The sequence below is a fragment of the Mustelus asterias genome, unplaced genomic scaffold (genome assembly GCF_964213995.1).
Source record: "Mustelus asterias unplaced genomic scaffold, sMusAst1.hap1.1 HAP1_SCAFFOLD_3809, whole genome shotgun sequence".
Lineage (NCBI taxonomy): Eukaryota > Metazoa > Chordata > Chondrichthyes > Carcharhiniformes > Triakidae > Mustelus > Mustelus asterias.
In genome coordinates this window covers 1-27,544 of record NW_027593754.1, presented here as the reverse complement: position 1 = coordinate 27,544, position 27,544 = coordinate 1, and the positions used below count along the sequence as shown (strand labels likewise).

At 49.8% G+C, this 27,544-nt stretch overlaps 1 protein-coding gene across 1 annotated transcript; it reads right to left on the bottom strand.

The window, feature by feature from the left end:
- Positions 1 to 12,414: 12,414 nt before the first annotated feature.
- On the bottom strand, positions 12,415 to 27,421 carry LOC144490793 (peroxisomal membrane protein PMP34-like). Its single transcript, XM_078208494.1, has 7 exons — positions 27,339 to 27,421; positions 26,160 to 26,311; positions 21,323 to 21,436; positions 20,549 to 20,694; positions 17,548 to 17,643; positions 16,619 to 16,701; positions 12,415 to 12,841 (listed from the first exon to the last, which is right to left on the bottom strand). The coding sequence occupies exons 1-7, from the start codon at positions 27,392 to 27,394 to the stop codon at positions 12,694 to 12,696; spliced, it is 795 nt and encodes a 264-aa protein (XP_078064620.1). The 5' UTR covers positions 27,395 to 27,421; the 3' UTR covers positions 12,415 to 12,693.
- Positions 27,422 to 27,544: the final 123 nt, after the last annotated feature.

Below are 27,544 nucleotides of genomic sequence, written 5' to 3'. Positions count from 1 at the left end.
ATAACAATGACAACAGACTCACTGTTTCCAACGTCATCCACTCCTGATGTCGACTCTCGGAGTGCAAGTACTGGTTTCTCTTGAATTGGAGCTTACTGAGTGACGCTGTGCTGAATGACGGCAGTTTTTGTACACTGGACCCACACGCTATTAGCAAGGGTTTTGAATATAATTTTTCTGGCCCCACCTGCGATGTCCTCTTTCCTCGAGTCTCGGGGTTATCAGTGAGTAAGACGTTGAAGTGATAAGGTATGAATTTTCCCCAGTAAGAAGTCTCACAACACCTGGTTAAATTCCAACAGGTTTATCTGGAGTCACGAGCTTTCGGAGCGCTGCTCCTTCATCAGGTGAGTGGAGGTAGGTCCACAAACAAGACACATATAGACAGAGACAGAACTGTGAGATAATCACAGATTGGAATGTGAAGGATGGTTGGAATGTGAGTCCTTACAGGTAATCAAGTCTTTACAGGCACAGACAATGCGAGTGGCGAGAAGGTAAGCACAGGTTAAAGAGATGTGAATTGTCTGAAGCCAGGACAGTTAGTAGGATTTTGCAAGCCCAGGCAGTATGGTGGGGGTTACACGTAGTGTGACATGAACCCAAGATCCCAATTGAGGCCGTCCTCATGCGTGTGGTTCATGTCACACTATCTGTAACCCCCACCATGCTGCCTGGGTTTGCAGAATCTCACTAACTGTCCTGGCTTCAGACAATTCACATCTCTTTAGCCTGTGCTTAACCCTCTCTCCACTCACATTGTCTGCGCCTGTAAACCCAACTCTCCACTCACCTGATGAAAGAGCAGCGCTCCGAAAGCTTGTGCTCCAAAATAAATCTGTTGGACTTTAACCTGGTGTTGTGAGACTCCTTACTGTACTCATCCCAGTCCAATGCCGACAACTCCACACCATGAATTTTCCAGGCAGGTGATAGCTCAGTTTTCCTTGCAGTAACACTTGCTCCTAGTTTAACCTCCTTCAGTCCGTGAGGCTTGGTTCCGTGCTGGCGGGAAAGCAAGCGACACGGTAGCTTGGGGAGAGCAGAAGGTGCGTGCGTCACTTTTATGTCATCACGCTGCCATCACTGTTTCCATTGGATGATGATTGGATGGAGTTTCTACACAAATTATAAGCATTAAGGTGTGGCTCCTGCTCTGCCCAAGACCACAAGGAACTACAAAAGGTCGTGAATGTAGCCCAATCCATCACGCAAACCAGCCTCCCATCCATTGACTCTGTCTACACTTCCCGCTGCCTCAGCAAAGCAGCCAGCATAATTAAGGACCCCACACACTCCGGACATTCTCTCATCCACCTTCTTCCGTCAGGAAAAAGCTACAAAAGTCTGAGGTCACGTACCAACCGACTCAAGAACAGCTTCTTCCCTGCTGCTGTCAGAATTTTGAATGGACTTACCTCGCATTAAGTTGATCTTTCTCTACACCCTAGCTATGACTGTTAACACTACATTTTGCATTCTCTCATTTCCTTCTCTATGAATAGTATGCTTTGTCTGTATAGTGCGCAAGAAACAATACTTTTCACTGTATGTTAATACATGTGACAATAATAAATCAAATCAAATCATTATTTGAAATATCGTTCTGAGGTTTCCCGGAATTGTTGGTGAACCGATGGACTCTCAGCCATTCCTGGAGGGCTGGCAATCCTCCTGGGATCTTGCTGTGCACCTATTGGCTGCTGTGTTTCCAACGTTACAATGGTAGCTATATCTCAGAAGTTTTGGAATGGCTGCAAAGTGCTTTTGGATGTCCTGAGTCTGCACAAGGGGTGATATCATTGCAAGCTAAACAGCCCGACATTATATCCAAGCACAACCCCCCCCTGACAGGACAGCCGGAGTCCAATCATGAGACTAACCAATGAGCCGAGGAGATGCAGAGACTAAAGTGCGACTAACTGAACCGAGTTGCAGCGAAGGGAGGAGGTCAAAGGGCAGCTGTCCCCCTACCACTTAATGGGAAATGCGTGATAGGGAAAGGGAGGTGAGGAGGGGGGGGTGATTGAGAAGTGGTCCAGGGCGTCACAGAGGGGACAACACCTTGAGAGAGCCAGAGAGGTGGCAGAGGAAACATGGAATCAGAGGAGGACACAGCACTGAAGCTGGCCATTCAGCCCATCGGGTCTGTGCTGGATGTGGAGAAAACCATTGAAAGGGGAATTAGGCAAGGCAGGGCATCCTGGGAAGAGTCCGGGTGAGGCGGACTGTCAGGGATGCGGCCCCCGGGATTCATCGCACCCCACTTGCGGATCTACGAGTGTCTGAGCTTCTGTGTCGGGGGGGGAAAGGGCAGAGTGTGGTTTTCTGATACGACACTTCATCTGCAACAAACAACTTTCACACGAGGTAACCGGCAATGTGAGAATGCTGGCAGCACGGCCTCTTGCCTGATCGCTCTGCAATGGAGGGGTTGTCTGCTGATGCAGGGTTAGTAAGTGTGATTGTCCATCAGTGCGGCATTCACTGAACCAGCACACACTGAGAGAACCAGTCAGATACAACACTCCCAACCACAATCTTCACACTGCACATCCCAGGATTCTCACAGCAATTTGATGTTTGATTGGTGATGGCTCTGTGGGTGGATGGAAAGTAATCTGATGAGGTGTTGTCCCATTCCGCCAATGATGATGATGATGTCCTACCAGATGTAGAAGAAAGACCTCATGTCTCTAAGATGTCTTACCTAAGTGGGCGGCTCGGTGGTTAGCACTGCTGCCTCACAGCACCGGAACTAGAGTTCAATTCCGGCCTTGGGTCACTGTCTGTGTGGAGTTCGTACGTTCTCCCCGTGTCTGCGTGGGTTTCCTCCAGGTGCTCCGGTTTCCTCCCACAGTCCAAAGATGTGCAGGTTACGTTGATTGGCTATGCTAAATTGACCCTAGTGTTAGGGGGATTAACAGGGTAAATGTGTGGGGTTATGGGGATTGGGCTTGGGTGGGATTGTGGTCGGTGCAGACTCGATGGGCCAAATGGCCTCTTTCTGCACTGTAGGGATTCTATTCTATTCTAAGGGCCACAGATACTGAGGGAGATTGCATTCCTGGGGACTTGGGGAAGGGCAAGAATGGGAGTTGGTGTTGAGTAGAATGTGTATTTGTGAAAAGGGAGATTTTACAGAAATACGGTATAAATAGTTGAAGGCATAGACTGGAATTCTCCAGCCCTGCACACCCCACTACCACCGCCATGAGAACAGAGAATTCGGCGCTCCGCCAAATCTCCATTCACAGCAGCGGGACTGAAGAATCCAAGCCGTGGGCGGGACTGGAGAATTCTGACCATAGGTTCATGTTATTGAAAATAGGTTAGTATAGTTGGGGTGAGGTGTAGTATCAAGGGTTAACAGATGGGATACGCTAATATATGACATAGAGGATAATGTACCACTGACACCAGTCAGTCATGTGTTCGGCTCGAGAGAGAGAGATTGGAAACATGCCTAAGAGCACTTTGCCTGCTCTATAACCTGTTTCAACGCAGAACTAATAAACAACTGTCAGATACCAGTGTCTGTCTACAGCCTGTCTGAGAAACAAGACTGAAGGACCCAATCTCAGAACATGGTGGTAGCTCAGAACACTTAAAGAGATGCAGGTGCAGCAGGTATTAAAAAAGGCAAATAGAATGTTGCTATTTATTGCAAAGGGACTGGAGTATAAAAGTAGAGGAGTGTTGCTGCAATTGTATAGGGTGTTGGTGAGACCACGGCTGGAGTCATGTCCAGGTTTGGTCTCCTTATTTGAGCAAGGACGTGGTGGCATTGGAGGCAGTTCAGAGGAGGTTCACCAGATTGATTCCGGGAATGAAGGGGTTGATGTATGAGGAGAGATTAAATAGTTTGGGCTTGTCCTCACTGGAGTTGACAAGGGTGAGGGGGGATCTGATCGAGGTATATAAAATTTTAACCAAATGTTTCTTCTTATGGGGCAATCTCGAACGAGAGGTCACAGAGTATAGGTTGAGAGGCGGTAGATTTAAAACTGAGTTGAGGAGGAACTACTTCTCGCAGAGGGTGGTGAATTTGTGGAACTCGCTGCCCCAGAGCGCGGTGGAGTCTGAATCATTGAATGGTTTCAAGAGGGAGATAGATATATTTCTAATAAAAAAGGGATAAGGGGAACAGGTGGGGAGGTGGATTTGGGACCAGGGAGAGATCAGCTGATTGAATGGCGGAGCAGGCTCGAAGGACTGAATTTACCAACTTCTGCTCCTAATTCCTATGTTCCCGTTACCCTGGGTCTCTGGATCACTTGTCCAGTGATGACTCCGCCACCACCTCCCCTTTTCTCTCCGTCTATTCCCTCATTCTACACCTCCCTCACTTCTTCAAGCGGGGAGGCGATGGCCTAATGGTATTATCACTGGACTATTATCCCAGAAACTCAGCTAATGTTCTGGGTTTCGAATCCCACCACGGCAGACGGTGGAATTTAAATTCAATAAAAAATATCCGGAAGGGCTGAATTTGCCTATTTCTGTTCCTAATTCCTGTGGTCCTATGACATTCGCGATTGCTTGCCATAGCTGCCTGTTAACTTTGTGTGATTCCTGTCCAAGGACACCCTCGTCAGATGGATCTGACGAAGTAGCAGGGCTCCGAAAGCTAATGGCATTTGCTACCAAATAAACCTGTTGGACTTTAACCTGGTGTTGTTAAAATTCTGACTGTGTTTACCCCAGTCCAACGCCGGCATCTCCACATCAAGGACACTCAGGCATCTCTTGAGTACAAACATCCCCCAGTGTCTCACTTGTACCAGAATTACTAACTCCACGTTGTACTCCAGTGCGGACATGCTGTACTCACTCTCCACGGACAGACACGTCCAGCTCTGGTCCCAAATGCCGAGCTAATTATATATTAAACTCATCAGTTGAACATTCCTGGGACACCTTTCAATATATCAAAAAATCTTAACAGTTCCTGACTTCTCTGATCTGCATAATGAAATGTCAATGATGTTGGCAATTAATGAGCTGGGAGCAATCTGGCAGCAGGTTTGCAGTCTAATTATCTAACCAGCTAAGAGATCGTTAATTAGACACTTAATGCAAGGCCGCCAGAGGCAAAGAAAGTCAATTAAACTCAACATTGATGATAATTGAAGGAAGATAGCCCCTTCCCCCGGGGGAGACAGTGGTCTGAAACAAGAGAAAAACAAAAGTTGTTCAGAACATTTTCAGTTGATTTTTACTGATTTTCTTTTGTGAGGGTTTTTATTATCTTCCTGCAGGGGATTATCCTCCTTTTCCAGCACTTTCCAGCCTGTAACTGAAAAAGCCTCTCAGCCTGGCCTAGAATCTCCAGGTTCATTTCCAGGTCACCGCAGTGAACAGCACTCAGCAGAAAATCCCTCTCATCTCTGGCTTCTTCCTTTATTCAAAGGGTTTTATTGATCAGATATATTCAACCCCCACAGGGATAATAACACTGTAGGGGAGGGAGGGAGGGAGGACATAGAAACATAGAAACTAGAAGCAGGAGTAGGCAGTTCGTCCCTTCGAGCCTCCTCCGCCATTCATTATGAGAGGTGGCACAGTGACACAGTGGTTAGCACTGCTGCCTCACAGCGCCAGGGACCCGGGTTCTGTGTGGTGTTTGCACGTTCTCCCCGTGTCTGTGTGGGTTTTCTCCAGTTCCCTCCCACAGTCTGAAAGACGTGCTGGTTAGGTGCATTGACCCGAATAGGCACCGGACTATGGCGACTAGGGGAATTTCACAGTAATTTCATTGCAGTGTTAATGTAAGCCTACTTGTGACTAATAAATAAACTTGATCATAGCTGATCATCGAATTCAATATCCTGATTCCTCCCTTCCCCTCCTTATCCCTTGATCCCTTTAGCCCCAAGAGCTATATCTAATTTCTTCTTGAAATCCAACAACGTTTTGGCCTCAACTACTTTCTGTGGATTCCACACATTCACCACCCTCTGGGTGAAGAAATTTCTCCCCACCTCAGTTCTAAAATTATCCTCAAACTATGACCCCTAGTTCTGGACTCCCCCACCATTGGGAACATTCTTTCTGAATCTACCCTGTCTAACCCTGTTAGAATTTTATAAGTTTCTATGAGATCCTCTCTCACTCTTCTAAACTCCAGTGAATATAATCCTAACCGACTTAATCGCTCCTCATGTGACAGACCTGCCATCCCAGGAATCAGCCTGGTAAACCTTCACTGTACTCCCTCTATAGCAAGGACATCCTTCCTCAGATAAGGACACCAAAACTGCACACAATATTCCAGGGGTGGCCTCACCAACGCCCTGTACAATTGCAGCAAAACATCCCTATTCCTATACTGAAATCCTCTCGCTATGAAGGCCAACATACCATTTGCCGCCTTTACTGCCTGCTGTACCTACGCGCTTACTTTCAGCAACTGATGTATGAGGACTCCAAGGTCTTGTTGAGTATCCACCTCTCAATTTATACCCGTTCAAGTAATAATCTGCCTTCCTATTATTGCTACCAAAGTGGACAACCTCACATTTATCCACATTATGCTGCATCTGCCATGCAGATGCCCACACACTCAGCAAATCACACTGAACCATCTCTGCATCCTCCTCACAGCTCACCCTCCCACCCAACTTTGTATCATCTGAAAATTTGGCAATAATATATTCAGTTCCCTCTTCCAAATCATTAATATATAATGTGAACAGTTGGGGTCCGAGCACAGATCCCTGCGGAACCCCACTAGTCACTGACTGCCAATCAGAAAAAGACCCATTCATGCAAACTCTTTGCTTCCTGTCTGCTAACCAGCTTTCCATCCATCTCAAGATATTACCTGCAATCCCATGCTTTAACTTTACATAGTAGTCTGTTATGTGAGACCTTGTAGAAAGCCTTCTGAAAGTCTAAATAAACCACATCCACCAGTTCTCCTCGGTCAACTATACTAGTTATAGTCTCACTCTCCTGTCCTTCCTCTCCTCTCTTTCTCTCCCCCTCTCTCCCATTTTACCCTCTCTGACCTACCACCTTTCTCTCATCCCCCAATCCCTCTCTCCTCCCTCTATCTTGCCCATTCCCTCTCTCCATTCCCTCTCTCTCTATTCCCTCATTCCCTCTCTCCCCATTTCATCTCTCTCTCTATCCCCCATTCCCTCTCTTTTCTCTCTCTGTCTCCATTCCCCCCCCATCTCTATTTATCCCCCCATTCCCCCTCTCTCTCTCTCCAATCCCCCCCTCTCTCTAACCCCCCATTCCCTTTCTCTCCTCTCCTCCGATGCTAACACACATTTACCTCATAAACCAGACCGTGGCTGCTCTACAATAACTCGCCCAGGTGCCCATTTGTTCATATCTGTGCCTATTCCACTGTGGGAGACCTCGCAGTCATGGCTGATCCACCTTTAAGCACTGGGGTTTATGGGCGGAGGGTGTGGGGTTCGCCGTCCTCCCAAATGCAGGGTCCTGAGGCCAATTGCTACCTCTCCTGTTATTTAATTGATTGGGGATTGGATCAGTGTCTGGCTGAATGGTCTGAGGCTTGAGTTTGTGTCTCTGTCGCCGGGATACACCCCCACACCCAGAGCAAGGGTCTCGAAAGGTCAGAGGACAACCTGGTGACCTGTGTCAAAGCAGAAAATACTGGAAAACCAGCAGGAAGTCATTCCCTGCACCGGGACAGGCAAAGCGGGATTAATCCCCAATCTCCCAGAGCAAAGCAACAAATCCTGGTCAAGGACGCCCTCTGCTGACCACCAGATGTTCTTCTTCTCACTGCCCACAGGTTGGTCCCATCCACTCTACCCACCGGGGTAGGGGCAAGGAGACAGAGGCCCTGAATCTAGCCCAGTCCGCGGGATGGGGATTTAATCCCCTGCTGTTGGCATCAATCTGAGCCAAACGGCCTCACTGAGGAGGGTTGCTGTGGTAACCTGAACTTTCCCATGCGCGTTGTGAGACTTCTTACTGCGTTTACCCCAGTCCAACGCCGGCATCTCCACATCATGGAATCTGGATCACAGGGGCACAGTCTCAGGATAAAGGGGCAGCTATTTGGGATTGAGAAAAAAGGATTCTTCACTCAGAGTAATTCTCTAGCCCAGAGGGCTGTGGGGCATTGCCAGGGTCTCGGTCCCACTTTCCCAAATCTCTTGTCCTCATTGCACTAGAATGTTCTGGGAGCTTTAGATTTCTACAATGGGTGGCACAGTGGTTAGCACTGCTGCCTCACGGCACCAGGGACCCTGGTTCAATTCCCGGCTTGGGTCACTGTCTGTGTAGAGTCTGCACGTTCTCCCCGTGTCTGCGTGGGTTTCCTCCGGGTGCTCCAGTTTCCTCCCGCAGTCCAAAGATGTGCGGGTTAAGTTGCTTTGCTGTGCTAAATTGTCCCATAGTGTCAGGGAGATTAGCAGAGTAAATATGTGAGGATGGGGCCTGGGTGGGATTGTTGGCGGTCCAGGCTCGATGGACCGAATGGTCTCTTTCTGCATTGTAGGGATTCTATGAGTTGGGGACTCAGTCTACACTGGGGGATTGGGGGGGGGAGGCACTGTGAGAGGATCTTTGTATCTGTCTTCACCAAGGAAGAAGATACTGCCAACATCAGTATAAAAGACGGGGGTCATTGAGATATTGGATGGGCTAAACATTGATAAAGAACGTTAAAAAGGGTGGCTGTACTTAAAGTTGATAAACCACCCGGAGCGGATCAGATATAGCTGAGGATACGGAGGGAATTAGAGGTGGAATTTGTCAATGCATCAGCTGTTTAATTCCTTAGATACACCGGGGCGTGGCGGGGGTGGGGGGGGGGGGGGAGGGGGATGCCGGAGAACTGGAGTGGGGGCAGATATGATACCTTGTTCAATAAAGGGCGAGCATTTAGAAATCAGGACAAAATTAAAGTGAATGGATCAAATGTAGATTACTTGATTGAGTTCCAGGATTTTGACCCAGCGACAGTGAAGGAACGGCTGATATATTTCCAAGTCAGGATGGTGAGTGGCTTGGAGGGGAACCTCCAGGTGGTGGTGCTCCCATGTACCTGCTGCCCTTGTCCTTCCAGATGGTAGAGGTGGTGGGTTTGGAAGATGCTGTTGAAGGAGCTTCAGTGAGTTGTTGATGGCGCAATGGATGTGGTGTATATGGACTTCCAAAAGGAGTTTGATAAAGTGCCACACATCAAACTTGTCAGAAAAGTTACAAAGGGACGGTGACAGCATGGACCTGAATGATAGGAAACAGTGAGTAGTGGTTAACAGTTGTTTTTCAGACTGGAGGGAAGTTTATAGTGAGGATCAGTATTAGGACTGTCATGCTTTTTATAATTTTATAAAGGCAACAAACCATTCATAAGGGTTCATTTATTTAGACTAGGCACATTTATACTTGGATAGAAAGCTTGAAGACATCAGCAGCAGAGCTGTGTGCGCTGCGTCCGCTCACAGGCAAAGTGAAACTGTGGCTGGTCCACATGACACACTTCCTTTCTCATGATGTCATCTTGCAATCCCTTCAAGGCACCTTGCAACACCAGCCGGGGTAAGGCCGGTGCTCAGAACCCTCACACCATTTGAGGAGAGAGTCCTTAAGCTGGCTGGGGGGTGGGGGGGGAAAGAGGTGTGGAGTGGAGCCTGCGTCCGTCGATGGTGAAGTGGGGGCAGCAGACAAATGTGAAGACCCTCAAAATACAGTCAATCTCCAAGGGGTAATCCCTCTCACCTACATAGGGGCAATTTATCACAGCCAATCAATCTAACCCACACATCTTTGGACTATGGGAGGAAACTGGAGCACCCGGATGAAACCCACGCAGACACGGGGAGAATGTGCAGACTGTCTGGGGCAAGCTCACTTGTCCATAGTGAGGGGGAAACGGTGAGTGTGATTGGTGGATCTATTCACAGTGGCTGACCCACAATGCTTAGTGTCGCATTTCCTCCACCTTCCTTACCTCCAGGTGCTCCAAAGCAGGCCGCAGCCCCGGTGCAGTGACTGCCGGAATGCAGGAAATGTGACAGCCAATTTGTACACAGCAAGATCCCACGCCGTGATAACGATGAGATCATCTGATTTTCACTGAGACTTGTCAGACAGTAAACTTTGGCCCGAGCACCAGAGATAACCCAAAATCTTCACAGTAACTCCAAAATTCATTTACACCCATCCAAGACGGCAAACTTGTCCTCGATTTGGCCTCGCAACTGGAAGAGGCACCTTCGGACAGTGCAGCACTCCCTCAGTACTCAAAGGGAAAAAATGCTGGAAAATTTCAGCAGGTCTGGCAGCATCTGTAAGGGCAGTAAGAAGTCTCACAACAGCAGGTTAAAGTCCAACAGGTTTATTTGGCAGCACAAGCACTCACCTGATGAAGGAGCAGCGCTCCGAAAGCTTGTGGCTTGTGCTACCAAATAAACCTGTTGGACTTTAACCTGCTGTTGTGAGACTTCTTACTGTGTTTACCCCAGTCCAACGCCGGCATCTCCACATCATAGCATCTGTAAGGGCAGCATGGTGGCACTCTAGGGACCCACGTTCGATTCCCGGCCTCGGGTGACTGTGTGGAGCTTGCATGTTCTCCCAGTGTTTGCATGGGTTTCCTCCGGGTGCTCTGGTTTCCTCCTACAGTCCAAAGATGCGCGGGTTAGGTGGATTGGCTATGCTAAATTGCCCCTCAGTGTCAGGGAGACTAGCTAGGGTAAATGTGTGGGGTTATGGGGATAGGGCCTGGGTGGGATTGTGGTCAGTGCAGACTTGATGGGCTGAATGGTCTCCTTCTGCACTGTAGGATTCTATGAGAGAAAAAAGAGCTGACGTTTCGAGTCCAGATGACCCTTTGTCAAAGCTGTCACCTGGACTCGAAACATCAGCTCTTTTCTCTCCTTACAGATGCTGCCAGACCCGCTGAGATTTTCCAGCATTTTCTCTTTTGGTTTCAGATTCCAGCATCCGCAGTATTTCCCTCAGTCCTGCACTGGGGTGTCAGCCAAGGGTTAGTCGTGCCCTGGTCTCTGGAGTGCAACTAGGATCTGAATCAGGGCCAACTGAGCCGGGGGCAACATCTGGACAGACAGTGGTCTTGTTTCTGACCTGGGTTCCCTTTCCATAGGACCAGAAAATTCCAACAGTGCAGAAAGAGGCCATTCGGCCCATCGAGCCTGCACCGACTCTCTGACAGAGCATCCCACCCAGCCAATGACACATGGTCCATGTGCCAATTCTGCCAATCATTTATCGGATTGTTATACCTCAGGAGAGGAAACTAATTGTGCTCAACAGGTTCAGCGTATTTTGGAAACGGTGTGGGCGTGGTTAACTGGACCTGTGCAGGAAGATGTAACAGCTCCCAACGCTATACACTCTGCGTCTGCACCAAGATTAGATCAGTTATCGTAACACAAGCTTCCAAATGGGTGGCCGGTAAGGAATGGGACAGGACAGATGTTCAATGCAGACTGCCCGACATCCAATGGGAAGGAGGAGCTACAGAGACCTTCCTACAACTTTCAAAAACATTTATCCTCCAGCAGCCAGAGCCAGTCTGTGTAAATCACAGCACAAAACATGACATCAGAAGTGGGCTGAACACTTTTTCATGCATTATGGCACTTTTTTCAATGGAAAAAGTATTAAGGATGTGAGGGCTTAACGAGAGAGTGCAGAGAAGATTCACGTGAATGGTTCCAGGGATGGTGGTGAGCTGCCATCTTGAACTTGCTGCAGTCCACGTGGTGTAGGTGCACCCACAGTGCTGTTAGGGAGGGAGTTCCAGAATTTTGACCCAGTGACAGTGAAGGAATGGCTGATATATTTCCCAATCAGGATAGTGAGTGGCTTGGAGGGGAACTTGCAGGTGGTGGTGTTCCCAGGTATCTGCTGCCCTTGTCCTTCTAGACAGTAGTGGTAATAGGTTTGGAAGGTGCTGCCTAAGGAATCTTGGTGAGTTGTTGCAGTGCATCTTACAGACAGTGCACTGAGGTTCTCTCCAAACCACTATAATCCCATTCCTTCTCTATCGCTGGATCAACATCCAGGAACTCCCTCTCTAACGGCGCGGTGTTAAGTGTCCCTGGTAGCAGTTCAGGACATCGTCGCTAATGTTTGTGGGTAGTTTGACGGAGCAGGATGTGGCCGGGGTGGAGTTGCCCGAGGTTGATTGAGTTGGGGGAGTGTGGGGGTGCGGGGGGGGGGGAGCAGGGAGAGTGGGGAGGAGGGGAGCTGGGGGAGAGAGGGGGCAGCAGTGGGGGGGGAAAGAGAGGAGCTGGGGGGAGGGGGAGTGTGGGGATGGAGGGGAGCAGGAGCATGGTGGGGGGGGAGGGGAGCAGGGGGAGGGGAGGGGGAAATAGTTCACTTGGAGCATTAACAGCAGCATCGCCTGGGGAGGGAGGGCCGAATGGCCTGTCTCAATACTATAGACTCAGTGTAACTGTGAAGGAACTCACACATCTTTAATCAACGAAGGAACTCCGAGGAGGCGGCTGACACTGAGATAACGTCCATTTTAATAACTTTCAAATCCCACTCACTGCTGCTTCCGGTGAAATTGTGTTTTCACCGAGAATTTCACCCTCAGTCTCCAGTGTGCCCTCTGGAGGCACTAGGCTGCCTACTGTCTGGATTGGCACTGCCAGGGGAAGGGTAGGGTCTGGGCACCCAGAGTCGAGTGTGACGCTGACAATGTTTCTGAGGTAGCTCCTTCATTTCTTAACCTGCCGTTCGAGGGATCACTCCCATGATCCGGAAAATGAAGCCTGCAATCTTCTCGTAGACCAGGAACATGAGGGCGGAGGTGAGGACTGTCTGGAGGAGTTTAGCCTCTAACCCCTTGTACAAGCCCAGGAAACCCTGTCTCCTGAGGAGAAGGAAGACAATGTTAGCAAACTGGATGAAAAGAGAAATGAGATCCTCGGGATACAAACTACAACCAACGGGAGGTCACACAACCTTTGGAAAAGGAGGATTGGTTAATGGTCACAATCTTAAACCACTCTCTCCCTGCTGGATACGGACTCACTCTTATTACGTCGCACAGTCCGGGGACGTTAGCTCAACAAGCCAATCCTTCTGTATCAAGGGGAGATAGATTCTCTCCTTCAGAATTTTCTCCAACAGTTTTCCGGTCAGTGACCACAGACTCACTGGTCTGCACTTCCCTGGCTTGTCTCTACAACCCTTCTTAAACAGCGGAACCACATTAGCTGTTCCCCGGCAAAGGACGGGGCAGTGCTGGACATAATTCTGGGGAATGAAGCCGGACAGGTGGTTGAGGTGGTGGTGGGGGAGCATTTGAGTGATAGCGATCACAACATGGTACAATTTGAGCTTGATATAGACAAGGAAATAGCCAAGCTGCAAAGAGATTAGCTAACTCTGTGCTGAGTAAGAATTAAACCTGGTCCCAGCTCTTGTTTCAGCAGCTCAGTCAGAGGAACAGGAGTGGGCCATTCGGCCCCTTGAGCCTGTGCTGCTGTTCAATCATTAATCTCCAGAAATCTCTCTGTGTCTGGAACGTGATCAGAGATGGAGCATTCCAAAGATTCACTGCCCTGTTAGAAATTCCTCCTCATCTCAGACATCCCCTTACTCTGAGACTGTGCCCCCCGTGGTTCCCCAAACTAGGGGGGAAATATCCTCTCGACATTTACCCTGTTTCATTCAGTGAGATCAGGACTGATCTGTGACTCAACTCCAGATAAATTCCCTCTGCCTCACATCATAAGAACATAAGAAATAGGAGCAGGAGTAGGCCATCTAGCCCCTTGACCCTGCCCCGCCATTCAATAAGATCATGGCTGATCTGAAGTGGATCAGTTCCACTTACCCGCCTGATCCCTATAACCCCTAATTCCCTTATCGATCAGGAATCCATCTATCCGTGACTTAAACATATTCAACGAGGTAGCCTCCACCACTTCAGTGGGCAGAGAATTCCAGAGATTCACCACCCTCTGAGAGAAGAAGTTCCTCCTCAACTCTGTCCTAAATTGACCCCCCTTTATTTTGAGGCTGTGCCCTCTCGTTCTGGTTTCCTTTCTAAGTGGAAAGAATCTCTCCACTTCTACCCTATCCAGCCCCTTCATTATCTTATATGCCTCTATAAGATCACCCCTCAGCCTTCTAAACTCCAACGAGTACAAACCTAATCTGCTCAATCTCTCCTCATAATCTACACCCCTCATCTCCGGTATCAACCTGGTGAACCTTCTCTGCACTCCCTCCAAGGCCAATATAGTAAGGGGACCAAAACTGCACACAGTATTCCATCCCTTTGTATGTCTGGTTAACAAAAAATCCACTCTCAGATTCAAAATGATTCATTGATCTCAACATGAGTGGAATTTTACCCCAGAAAGATCAGACTAATTTCTAGACTATGGCTGGGATTTTCCAGACCCCCCCCTTCTCCCGAGTGGCGGGTTTTCCTGCAGCGGATGTGGCGAGCTGTTGGCGAGCTTCCAGTCCCGCCAAAGTCTACGGGCTTTTGTCTGGCTTGCCACTGGGGTCCCACTGCAGGGGGGGTTTGTCTTTGGCGGGACAGGAAGATCCCACTGGCGGTAAGGGCTGGAAAATCCTGCCCTCTGACCCCTGGTCTGAACCTCCCCATCCAGTGGAAACTCTGTCCGTTCCTCTTATCACAAATACCTTTGATCAAATAACCCCTTACTTTCTCAATTCCAGGGAACAGAATCAGAGGATCATACAGAGCAGAAAAGACCCTTCGGCCCATCAAGTCTGCACTGACAATATCTACCATTAAAGTCGCACTAATCCCATATCTGTGAATGTTCTGATGTTTCAAGTGCTCATCCAAATATTTTTTGAAGGTTGTAAGGTTTCCGGCTTCCACTACCTTCCCAGGCAGCGCATTCCAGATTCCCACCACCCACTGAGTGAAAAGGTTTTCTCTCAAATCCCCTCTGAATCTCCTGCCCCTTTCCCTAAAACTGTGCCCCCTCATGATTAACCCCTGAACCAAGGGGAACTGCTGTTTCCTATCCACTCTGTCCACACCCCTCATAATCGTATACACCTCAATCATGTCCCCCCTCTGCCTTCTCTGCTCCAGAGAAAACAATCCAAACCTATCCAGTCTCTCCTTATCGCTCAAACGCTCTGTCCCAGGCAGCATCCTGGTGAATCTCCTCTGTACTTCCTCTAGTGCAATCACATCCTTCCTGTAGTGAGGTGACCAGAACTGCACACAGTGCTCCAGCTGTGGCCTCACCAACACATTGTACAGCTCCAACATCACCTCCTCGCTCTTATACCATGACTGATAAAAGCGAGTGTCCTATTTGCCTTCTTAATTACCCTATTCACCTGCTCTGCTGCCTTCAGGGACGTGTGAATAATGACCCCAGATCCATCTGTTCCTCTGAGCTTCCCAATGCCCCGCCACTCATTAAATACTCCCTTGTCTTGTGACTTCTTCCAAAGTGTATCACCTCGTCTGGATTGTGTATTCTCTCCCGGAGTCATGGGATCATTCCTGTAAATCTACTCCATGCTCCCTCCGAGGACTACATATTCTTGCTCAAGTTTGGAGCCCAGGATTATTCACAGAGGCTCCAGGCGTGATCGAACCAGAACTTTGTACAACTGAGTCTGGATTCTGAGCTCATTTGACAGAAAGGCTAATGTTCATTAATCTTTTTGCTTATTTCCTGTATGGCGGCACGGTGGCACAGTGGTCAGCACTGCTGCCTCACAGCGCCAGGGACCCGGGTTCGATTCCCGGCTTGGGTCGTCATTGTCTGTATGGAGTCTGCACGTTCTCCCCGTGTCTGCGTGGGTTTCCTCCCACACTCCAAAGATGAGCGAGTTAGGTTGATTGGCCGTGCTAAATTGCCTCTTAGTGTCAAGGGATTAGAAGGGTAAATACATGGGGTTACGGGGGTAGGGCCTGGGTGGGATTGTGGTCAGTGCACTCAATGGGCCGAATGGCCTCCTTCTGCACTGTAGGGATTCTATTCTATTCCTCATACATTTTACTGACCTCTGTCACTCAGTGACTCTTATGCTGCAACTGTACAGGACCTTGGTGAGACCACATTTGGAATATTGTGTGCAGTTCTGGTCACCTCACTATAAGAAGGATGTGGAAGCGCTGGAAAGAGTGCAGAGGAGATTTACCAGGATGCTGCCTGGTTTGGAGGGTAGGTCTTATGAGGAAAGGTTGAGGGAGCTAGGGCTGTTCTCTCTGGAGCGGAGGAGGCTGAGGGGAGACTTAATAGAGGTTTATAAAATGATGAAGGGGATAGATAGAGTGAACGTTCAAAGACTATTTCCTCGGGTGGATGGAGCTATTACAAGGGGGCATAACTATAGGGTTCGTGGTAGGAGATATAGGAAGGATATCAGAGGTAGGTTCTTTACGCAGAGAGTGGTTGGGGTGTGGAATGGACTGCCTGCAGTGATAGTGGAGTCAGACACTTTAGGAACATTTAAGCGGTTATTGGATAGGCACACGGAGCACACCAGGATGATAGGGAGTAGGATAGCTTGATCTTGGTTTCAGATAAAGCTCGGCACAACATTGTGGGCCGAAGGGCCTGTTCTGTGCTGTACTGTTCTATGTTCTATGTTATTAATAAAAAGGTAGTGGCCTGCTCAGGGAGGCCGCACTCACTTTGCTCTCTGACTCAACAGGTAGATGATCCTTCGCAGGCTTCCCAGAATCCTGCTCTCCGAGCCCGTCTTGTGTTGGCCAAACTGGGGAAGAGGACACATTGATCAGTGTTTGAGCAAGGCCCCTGCTATCTCCCCACACCCCTCAGGGTGTGATACCTCCTCGCAACGGTCACCTGTGAGCCTTGACTGCGAGTTTTGGTGGGCTATTGAACTGCAGAGGGCATCACACAAGCCAAGTCCTGTTCTGGTCCGAGACCCAGCGGGAGGGATTCTACATCACTGCGTTAGGAGCACCTTCCCCAGTTGGTCTTCTCTTGCCGCACCCAGAACTTGCGCCATTGCCCAGCAGGGAAACGCAGCAGCTAAATACAAGCACAGCAAGAGCCCACGAAGGGGATGGTCGAGGGATGCGTATCGGCCAAGAAACTGGGAAGACTTCCCTGATCCGGCAGTGTGGCACCCCCGGCAGCGCGGCACCCCCGGCAGCGCGGGCACCCCCGGCAGCGCGGGCACCCCCGGCAGCGCAGGCACCCCCGGCAGCGCGGGCACCCCCGGCAGCGCGGGCACCCCCTCAGTACCAGACTCGGGTGTTGGCCGAGATTTTGAGCTCAGGTCTCTGGAGTGGGATCTCAACCTATGACTTTTGACTCAGAGCCGAGAGTGCACCTTCACCGAGGTCATGTTCAGGCTTGTTCCACCATTACTGGGGTAATCCCAGAGATCCGGAAACCATGGACTTCTCTGTTTGGAATTTTGAGTTAAGGCCGGAAAAGGGGAGCAGAAGATCATGTGACTGGGAATCATGTGGTACAGCACATGGCGGCCATTTCCCCCATTAACAGCTGCTGCTTCTAGAATGTTCTCAGAGTTAGGATTTCAGCAGCGGCAGCAAAAATAAAGTAAACCAAGGAGTACTCTCCAACTTACCCGCAGCAAGGACTGGACTGTCTGTAGAGGGTAGGTCACTGTGGTGGCAATTGCCTTGGCAATGGCGCCGATGATGAAGACTTCATGTGAGAGAAGCTGGTAAAAGAGGAAGAGAAACACGGTCACACCGGAGTGAAAACCTGGGCCTCAATCTAATCACAGGCCTCACACAGGCCTGAGGCCTCAGCCCAACTCCAGCCGTTAGGCTGCACTCTGGGCCAAAGCCCAGCCAGGGACTCACACAGCTCTATGGGCCCCAACAGGAGGAGGCGATGGCCTAGTGGTATTATCGTTAGACTATTAATCCAGAAACTCAGCTAATGTTCTGGGGACCCGGGTTCAAATCCCGCCGTGACAGGTGGTGGAATTTGAATTCAATAATAAAAAAAAGTCTGGAAATAAAAATCTACTGATGAATATAAAACCATTGTCGGAAAAACCCATCTGGTTGACTCGGTGTATTGGCCATGCTAAATTCTCCCTCAGTGTATCTGAACAGGCTGCCGGTGTGGTGACTAGGGGATTTTCACAGTAACTTCATTGCAGTGTTAACGTCAGCCTACTTGTGACACCAATAAGTAAACTTTAAACTTCTTTAGGGAAGGAAATCTGCCGTCCTTACCCAGTCTGGCCTACATGTGACTCCAGAGCCACAGCAAAGTGGTTGACTCTCAACTGCCCTCAGGGATGGGCTATGAATACTGGCCCAGCCGGCGACGCCCACGTCCCACAAATGAATTTAAAAATATGCCGAACGGTCCCCATGCAGCGCACTCTGGTTCCAAGGCAAGTAATCCAGACAGAACCATGTAAAACAAGCTATTTTGGCATGGGTGTGGAGGAAGCGGTGCTTTCCTTCAGCTGATTCATTCGGTTAGTTTAAATAGGGAGTGCCTTGTGAAAAATGGCTCTTTTGGTGGCTAAAGATTTTCTGGGAATGGAAGAGGTCACTCGGAATGGTTTACAAAAGATGGTTAAAACAAAGCTTTTGGAGATGGTAAACGACGACAATAATCTCTCCCTCAATGTCAACAAAACAAAGGAGATTGTCATCGACTTCAGGAAGCGTAAAGGAGAACATGCCACTGTCTAAATCAATGGGGATGAAGTAGAAAAGGTTGAGAGCTTCAAGTTTTTAGGTGTCCAGATCACCAACAACCTGTCCTGGTCCCCCCATGCCGACACTATAGTTAAGAAAGCCCACCAACATCTCTACTTTCTCAGGAGGCTAAAGAAGTTTGGCATGTCAGCTACAACTCTCACCAACTTTTACAGGTGCACCAGAGAAAGCATTCTTTCTGGTTGTATCACAGCTTGGTATGGGCTCCTGCTCTGCCCAAGACCGCAATAAACTACAAAGGGTCGTGAATGTAACCCAATCCATCACGCAAACCAGCCTCCCATCCATTGACTCTGTCTACACTTCCCGCTGCCTCGGCAAAGCAGCCAGCATAATTAAGGACCCCACGCACCCCGGACATTCTCTCTTCCACCTTCTTCCTTCGGGAAAAAGATACAAAAGTCTGAGGTCATGTACCAACCGACTCAAGAACAGCTTCTTCTCTGCTGCCATCAGACTTTTGAACGGACTTACCTTGCATTAAGTTGATCTTTCTCTACACCTAGCTATGACTGTATCACTACATTCTGCACTCTCTCGTTTCCTTCTCTGTGAACGGTATGCTTTGTCTGTATAGTGCGCAAGAAACAATACTTTTCACTGTATACTAATACATGTGACAATAATAAATCAAATCAAAATCTTGACAGTGCTTGAATATATTTACACCTATCCCCACAAGGCCTTTGTCTAAGAGGGGTTAATTCTTCCACACTTTCGCTAGTTCCGCCTTTGCCAGCGCCATTTTAATGCTATAATTATTTTGCATTTCTGAAGTTCAGATGCTCTCTTGTTTTCCTTTTCCTCTTTCTCTCCTCCTAATTTGATATCCTCCTCCTCTCACCCTCCCACCTAATTTGCTATCATCTGCAAACTTTGAGATGTTACATTTTGTTCCCTCATCCAAATTATTAATATATATTGTGAATAGCTGGGGTCCCAGCACCGATCCCTGTGGCACCCCACTAGTTACTGCCTGCCAATTTGAAAAGCACCCATTAATTCCTACTCTTTGTTTCCTCTCTGCCAACCAGTTTTCTATCCATCTCAATACACTTCCCCCAATCCCATGCGCTTTAATCTTGCACGATAATCTCTTATGCGAGACTTTGTCAAACGCTTTCTGAAAATCCAAATATTCCACATCGACTGGCTCCCCCTTGTCAACTCTACTCGTTACATCTTCAAAGAATTCCAACAGATTTGTCTAGCATGATTTTCCCTTCATAAATCCATGCTGACTCTGTCTGATCCTGCCACTGCTTTTTAAATGCTCCGCTATAAAGTCCTTGATAATGGATTTGAGAATCTTCCCCACTACCGATCTTAGGCTTTCTGGTCTATAATTTTCTCTCCACCTCCCTTTTTGAATATTGGAGTGACATTCGCTACCCTCCAATCTGCAGGAACTGTTCCAGAGTCTATAGAATCCTGGAAGATAACCACCAATGCATCCAATATTTCTAGCACCACTTCCTTAAGTAGATTATCAGGCCCTGGGGATTTATCCACCTTCAATCCCATCAATGTTTCCAGCATCATTTCTCTACTAATATTTATCTCCCTCAGTTCTTCCCTCTCACTAAATCTTGCATTCTCCAACATTTCTGGCACCTGATTTGTGTGCTCTTTTGTGAAGACAGAACCAAAGTATGTATTCAGTTACTCGGCCATTTCTTTGTGGCCTATTATACATTCCCCCGTTTCTGTCCGCAGGGGACCTACCTCTTTCACCAACCTCTTTCTCTTCACGTATCTATAGAAACCCTTAGTGTCAGTCTTTATGTTCCCTGCAAGCTTACTTTTGTACTCTACTGTTCTGTACTTTGGTGCAGTGCTGGACCTGGACCCGAGCCAGGCTTTAGACCCTGGAATCCTTACCTCCGTCCGTCCCCTCATCAGATGTCGCTTTAAGCCCTCGTAGAACATGAACTGGATGGCGGGGTTGAAGACGAGGAGGAGGGATGGGAGCGTGCTACTCCAGAGAGCCAGAACCCCCTCCTTCCTCATAATCTGGGCGATGGCGTCTGGAACGGAACAGAGGAGCAACCGCATCAGAAAGCAAGGGGCTGGGCACTGGGGAACGTAACGGACGGCGCTGGACACGCAGAGCAATGGCCACATGAGGCAGCACCGAGCTACAGGAAGACGCTGCAAACACTCTGCAGCTCAGGCGGACAGGATGGTGAGCAGGGATGGCACGGTGGCACAGTGGGTTAGCACCGCTGCCTCACAGTGCCAGGGACCCGGGTTCGATTCCCGGCTTGGGTCACTGTCTGTGTGGAGTTTGCACATTCTCCCCGTGTCTGTGTGGGTTTCCTCCAGGTGCTCCGGTTTCCTCCCACAGTCCGAAAGACGTGTGGGTTAGATGGATTGGCCACGATAAATTGCCCCTTAGTGTCAGGGGGACTAGCCAGGGTAAATGCATGGAGTTGTGGGGATGGGGCCTGGTTGGGATTGTGGCTGGTGCAGACTCAATGGGCCGAATGGCCTCCTTCTGCACTGTAGGGATTCTATGATGGAGCGACAAGGAGGCGGCACGTGACCTTTCAGAGTAGCGGGAATGTCCCCATCGAGAGTTTACTAACTTTACAAATGGAACTAAACATAGTGACACCGGAAGGTTCTAGAAGCCAGTGGTGACCGTGCGCTTACCCAGAACACCCGCATAGTTGGTCCGCTGCACGTCCTCGTTCAGTTTGGCCCCCTGCAGTTTTAGCCTGGTGTTCACCACCCAGAGCGGCGTGGTAACAAGCACATTGACAACTCCTGTAGACAAAGCACAGCCCATTAAACAGCAGCAAAGAAACCGGCCCCAGAGACAAGAGGAGGCAACCCTCACAATATAAACCAGGGAGACTCACTCTGCCCCCTGTAAATACCGACACACTCCCCGGGGACCCCCCTGTAAATACCGACACACTCCCCGGGGACCCCCCTGTAAATACTGACACACACCCCGGGGACCCCCCTGTAAATACTGACACACTCCCCGGGGACACCCCGGTAAATACTGACATACTCCCCGGGGACCCCCCTGTAAATACTGACACACTCCCCGGGGACACCCCGGTAAATACTGACACACTCCCCGGGGACCCCCCTGTAAATACTGACACACTCCCCGGGGACCCCCCGGTAAATACTGACACACTCCCCGGGGACCTCCCTGCAAATAGTGACACACTCCCCAGGGACACCTCCTGTAAATACTGACACACTCCCCGGGGACCCCCCGGTAAATACTGACACACTCCCCGGGGACCTCCCTGCAAATAGTGACACACTCCCCAGGGACACCTCCTGTAAATACTGACACACACCCCGGGGACCCCCTGTAAATACTGACACACTCCCCAGGGACCCCCTGTAAATACTGACACACTCCCCAGGGACACCTCCTGTAAATACTGACACACCCCCCGGGGACCCCCTGTAAATACTGACACACTCCCCGGGGACCCCCTGTAAATACTGACACACTCCCCGGGGGCCCCCTGAAAACAGTGACACACTCCCCAGGGACCCCTTGTAAATACTGACACACTCCCCGGGGACCCCCTGTAAATACTGACACACTCCCCAGGGACCCCCTGTAAATACTGACACACTCCCCCCGGGGACCCCCTGCAAATACTGACACACTCCCCCCGGGGACCCCCTGCAAATACTGACACACTCCCCAGGGACCCCCTGTAAATACTGACACACTCCCCCCGGGGACCCCCTGCAAATACTGACACACTCCCCAGGGACCCCCTCTAAATACTGACACACTCCCCGGGGACCCCCTGTAAAAACTGACACCCTCCCTGGGGACCCCCTGTAAATACTGACACACTCCCCGGGGGCCCCCTGAAAACAGTGACACACTCCCCAGGGACCCCTTGTAAATACTGACACACTCCCCGGGGACCCCCTGTAAATACTGACACACTCCCCAGGGACCCCCTGTAAATACTGACACACTCCCCCCGGGGACCCCCTGCAAATACTGACACACTCCCCCCGGGGACCCCCTGCAAATACTGACACACTCCCCAGGGACCCCCTGTAAATACTGACACACTCCCCCCGGGGACCCCCTGCAAATACTGACACACTCCCCAGGGACCCCCTGTAAATACTGACACACTCCCCCCGGGGACCCCCTGCAAATACTGACACACTCCCCAGGGACCCCCTCTAAATACTGACACACTCCCCGGGGACCCCCTGTAAAAACTGACACCCTCCCTGGGGACCCCCTGTAAATACTGACACACTCCCCGGGGGCCCCCTGAAAACAGTGACACACTCCCCAGGGACCCCTTGTAAATACTGACACACTCCCCGGGGACCCCCTGTAAATACTGACACACTCCCCAGGGACCCCCTGTAAATACTGACACACTCCCCCCGGGGACCCCCTGCAAATACTGACACACTCCCCCCGGGGACCCCCTGCAAATACTGACACACTCCCCAGGGACCCCCTGTAAATACTGACACACTTCCCCCGGGGACCCCCTGCAAATACTGACACACTCCCCAGGGACCCCCTCTAAATACTGACACACTCCCCGGGGACCCCCTGTAAAAACTGACACCCTCCCTGGGGACCCCCTGTAAATACTGACACACTCCCCGGGGACCCCCTGCAAATATTAACACACTCCTCAGGGATCCCCTGTAAATATAGAACATAGAACATTACAGCGCAGTACAGGCCCTTCGGCCCTCGATGTTGCGCCGACCAGTGAAACCAATCTAAAGCCCATCTCACCTACACTATTCCAATATCATCCATATGTTTATCCAATGACCCTTTAAATGCCCTTAATGTTGACGAGTCCACTACTGTTGCAGGCAGGGCATTCCACGCCCTTACTACTCTCCGAGTAAAGAACCTAACTCTGACATCTGTCCTATATCTCTCACCCCTCAATTTAAAGCTATGTCCCCTCGTGCTAGCCATCACCATCCGAGGAAAAAGGCTCTCACTGTCCACCCTATCTAATCCTCTGATCATCTTGTATGCCTCTATTAAGTCACCTCTTAACCTTCTTCTCTCTAACGAAAACAGCCTCAAGTCACTCAGCCTTTCCTCATACGATTTTCCCACCATACCAGGCAACATCCTAGTAAATCTCCTCTGCACCCTTTCCAATGCTTCCAATCCTTCCTGTAATGCGGCGACCAGAACTGTACGCAATACTCCAAGTGCGGCCGTACCAGAGTTTTGTACAGCTGCAACATGACATCTTGGATCCGAAACTCAATCCCTCTACCAATAAAAGCTAACACACTGTACGCCTTCTTAACAACCCTATCAACCTGGGTGCCAACTTTCAGGGATCTATGCACATGGACACCGAGATCTCTCTACTCATCCACATGACCAAGTATCTTAGCATTAGCCCAGTATTCTGTATTCCTGTTACTCCTTCCAAAGTGAATGACCTCACACTTTTCCGCATTAAACTCCATTTGCCACCTCTCAGCCCAGCTCAGCAGCTTATCTATGTCCCTCTGTAACCTGCAACATCCTTCCGCACTGTCCACAACTCCACCGACTTTAGTGTCATCTGCAAATTTACTAACCCAGCCTTCTACGCTGGGGACCCCCCTGTAAATACTGACACACTCCCCGGGGAACCCCCTGTAAATACTGACACACTCCCCGGAGACCCCCTGTAAATACTGACACACTCCCCAGAGACCGCACTGTAACTGCTGACACACTCCTTGGGAACCCCCTGTAAATACTGACACATTCCCAGAGACCCCCTGTAAATACTGACACACTCTCCGGGGACCCTCTGTAAATACTCATACACCGCCCCCCCCCAGGAACCCCCGGGGACCACCCTGTAAATACTGACACACTCCCCGGGGAACCCCCTGTAAGTACTGACACACTCCCCGGGGAACCCCCTGTAAATACTGACACTCCCCGGAGACCCCCTGTAAATACTGACACACTCCCCAGAGACCGCACTGTAACTGCTGACACACTCCTTGGGAACCCCCCGGTAAATACTGACACACTCCCCGGGGAACCCCCTGTAAGTACTGACACATTCCCCGGGGACCCCGGTAAATACTGACACACTCCCCAGAGACCCCCTGTAAATACTGACACACTCCCCAGAGACCGCACTGTCATTGAGTGTCTTTAAGACAGAGATAGATAGGTTCTTGATTAATAAGGGGATCGGGGGTTATGGGGAAAAGACAGAAGAATGGGGATGAGAAAAATATCAGTCATGATTGAATGGCAGAGCAGACTCGATGGGTCGAGTGGCCTAATTCTGCTCCTATGTCTTATGGGCTGAAGAGGGTCGGTTTCCATGCTGTAAATCTCTATGACTCTATGCTGTTAGAGAGGGAGTTCCAGGATTTTGACCCAGCGACAGTGACCGATATATTTCCAAGTCAGGATGGTGAGTGACTTGGAGGGGAACTTCCAGCTGGTGGTGTTCCCAGGTATCTGCTGCCCTTGTTCTTCTAGATAGTAGTGGTCGTGGGTTTGGAAGGTGCTGTTAAAGGAGCCTTGGTGAGTTGCTGCAGTGCATCTTGTTAATGGTACACACTGCTGCGACTGAGCAACGGTGGTGGAGGGAGTGAATGTTTGTGGATGTGGTGCCAATCAAGCTTGTCCTGGATGGTGTTGAGCTTCTTGAGTGTTGTTGGAGCTGCAGCCATCCCGGCAAGTGGGGAGTATTCCATCACACTCCTGACTTGTTCCTTGCAGATGGTGGACAGGCTTTGGGGAGTCAGGACGTGAGTTACAGGATTCCAAATCTCAGACCTGCTCTTGTAGCCACAGTATTTATTTGGCTGGGTCCAGTTCAGTTTCTGGTCAACGGTGACCCCAGGATGACTTGGTTTGTAGTCCCTCGAATATCGAAGATTAGCGAGTGATGAAACTGGAATGTGTAAGCTGAGTATAGGATTTGATGGGTTAGATTGAAGCTAGTTCCTGTTGTGTAGTCCGGAACATTGGGGTCGGGGGGGTGGGGGGGGGGTAGTTACCACCGTCAGGAAGGTCAGAGGAGACAGATTAAAAATGTTTGACAAAAGAGCCAGTGGGAGGTTTTACTCAAACTCTGCTTCATGGGCAGCAAATGGAGGCAGCGAGGGGAAGCAATGGTCTCGTGGTATTATCACGAGTCTATTAATCCAGAAACTCAGCTAATATTCTGGGAACCCGGGTTCGAATCCCGTCACGGCAGATGGTGGAATTTGAATTCAATACAAAAAATATCTGGAATTAAGAATCTACTGATGACCATGAAACCATTGTCGATTGTCGGAAAAACCCATCTGGTTCACTAATGTCCCTTTAGGGAAGGAAATCTGCCGTCCTTACCCGGTCTGGCCTACATGTGACTCCAGAGCCACAGCATTGTTGTTGACCCTAACTGCCCTCGGGCAACTAGGGATGAGCAATAAATGCTGGCCCAGCCAGCGACGCCCATGTCTCACGAATGAATAAAAACCTACCTACCAGAGATAAAACCCATCATGAGGTCCTTGCTGTTGGTGGAGGCGTGACCTTTGACCCAGATTCCCTTCAAGGCGTTGAAGGTGTAGAAGTAGACAAAGTTGGAGCAGCAGAGGCTGGAGATGACAGAAAGCCAGCTACGATACACCGCCAATCTGGAACCAAATGTGATTTGATTTATTATTGTCACATGTATTAACGTACAGTGAAAAGTACTGTTTCTTGCGCGCTATACAGACAAAGCATACCGTTCATAGAGAAGGAAAGGAGAGGGTGCAGAATGTAGTGTTACAGTCACAGCTAGGGGTGTAGAGAAAGATCAACGTAATGCGAGGTAGGTCCATTCAAAAAGTCTGATGGCAGCAGGGAAGAAGCTGTTCTTGAGCCGGTTGGTACGTGACCTCAGACTTTTGTATTTTTTTCCCGATGGAAGAAGGTAGAAGAGAGAATGTCCGGGGTGCATGGGGTCCTTAATTATGCTGGCTGCTTTACCGAGGCAGCAGGAAATGTAGACAGAGTTAATGGATGGGAGGCTGGTTTGCGTGATGGATTGGGCTACATTCATCTTTTGCAGTTCCTTGCAGTCTTGGGCAGAGCAGGAGCCATACCAAGCTGTGATACAACCAGAAAGAATGCTTTCTATGGTGCTTCTGTAAAAGTTGGTGAGAGTCGTAGCTGACATGCCAAATTTCCTTAGTCTTCTGAGAAAGTAGAGGCCCTGGTGGGGCTTTCTTAACTATAGTGTCGGCATGGGGGGGACCAGGACAGGTTGTTGGTGATCTGGACACCTAAAAACTTGAAGCTCTCGACCCTTTCTACTTCGTCCCTATTGATGTAGACAGGGGCATGTTCTCCTTTACGCTTCCTGAAGTCAATGACAATCTCCTTCATGAGATTGTCGAGGAGAGAAGGTCATGGAGCCAGCGTTGATATTTACGTAGACAGCGCCAGGAAGTGGTCACTGGAATACAAGGGTGGGGGAGTACAAGATATTCTATTAGAGAGTTGGTGCAGACTCGATGGGCCAAATGGCCCCTTCTGCACTGTCGGGGTTCTTTCCGAGCCGTGCATTATCCAACCCAGCCACTAGAGGAGCTACTGAGCTTCCACTCGGCTCCTGGGGCAACATCGTTCGGGAAATATATGCAAATGTATGCAAACGATAGCCCTGTTTACACTCACACTCCCTCCTCACGGATGATCTTTGCCAGGACGAAGGGGGCTGATTCCGACTTCATCTTCTCATCGACTGCAACAAGAGGTGGGGGGGGGGGGGGTGGGGGGGGGGGGGGGGACACAGACAGACAGAGAGAGAGATGGGGGACAGAGAGAGAGAGTGAGAGAGATGGGGGGACAGAGAGAGAGAGAGAGAGAGGGGGACAGGGACA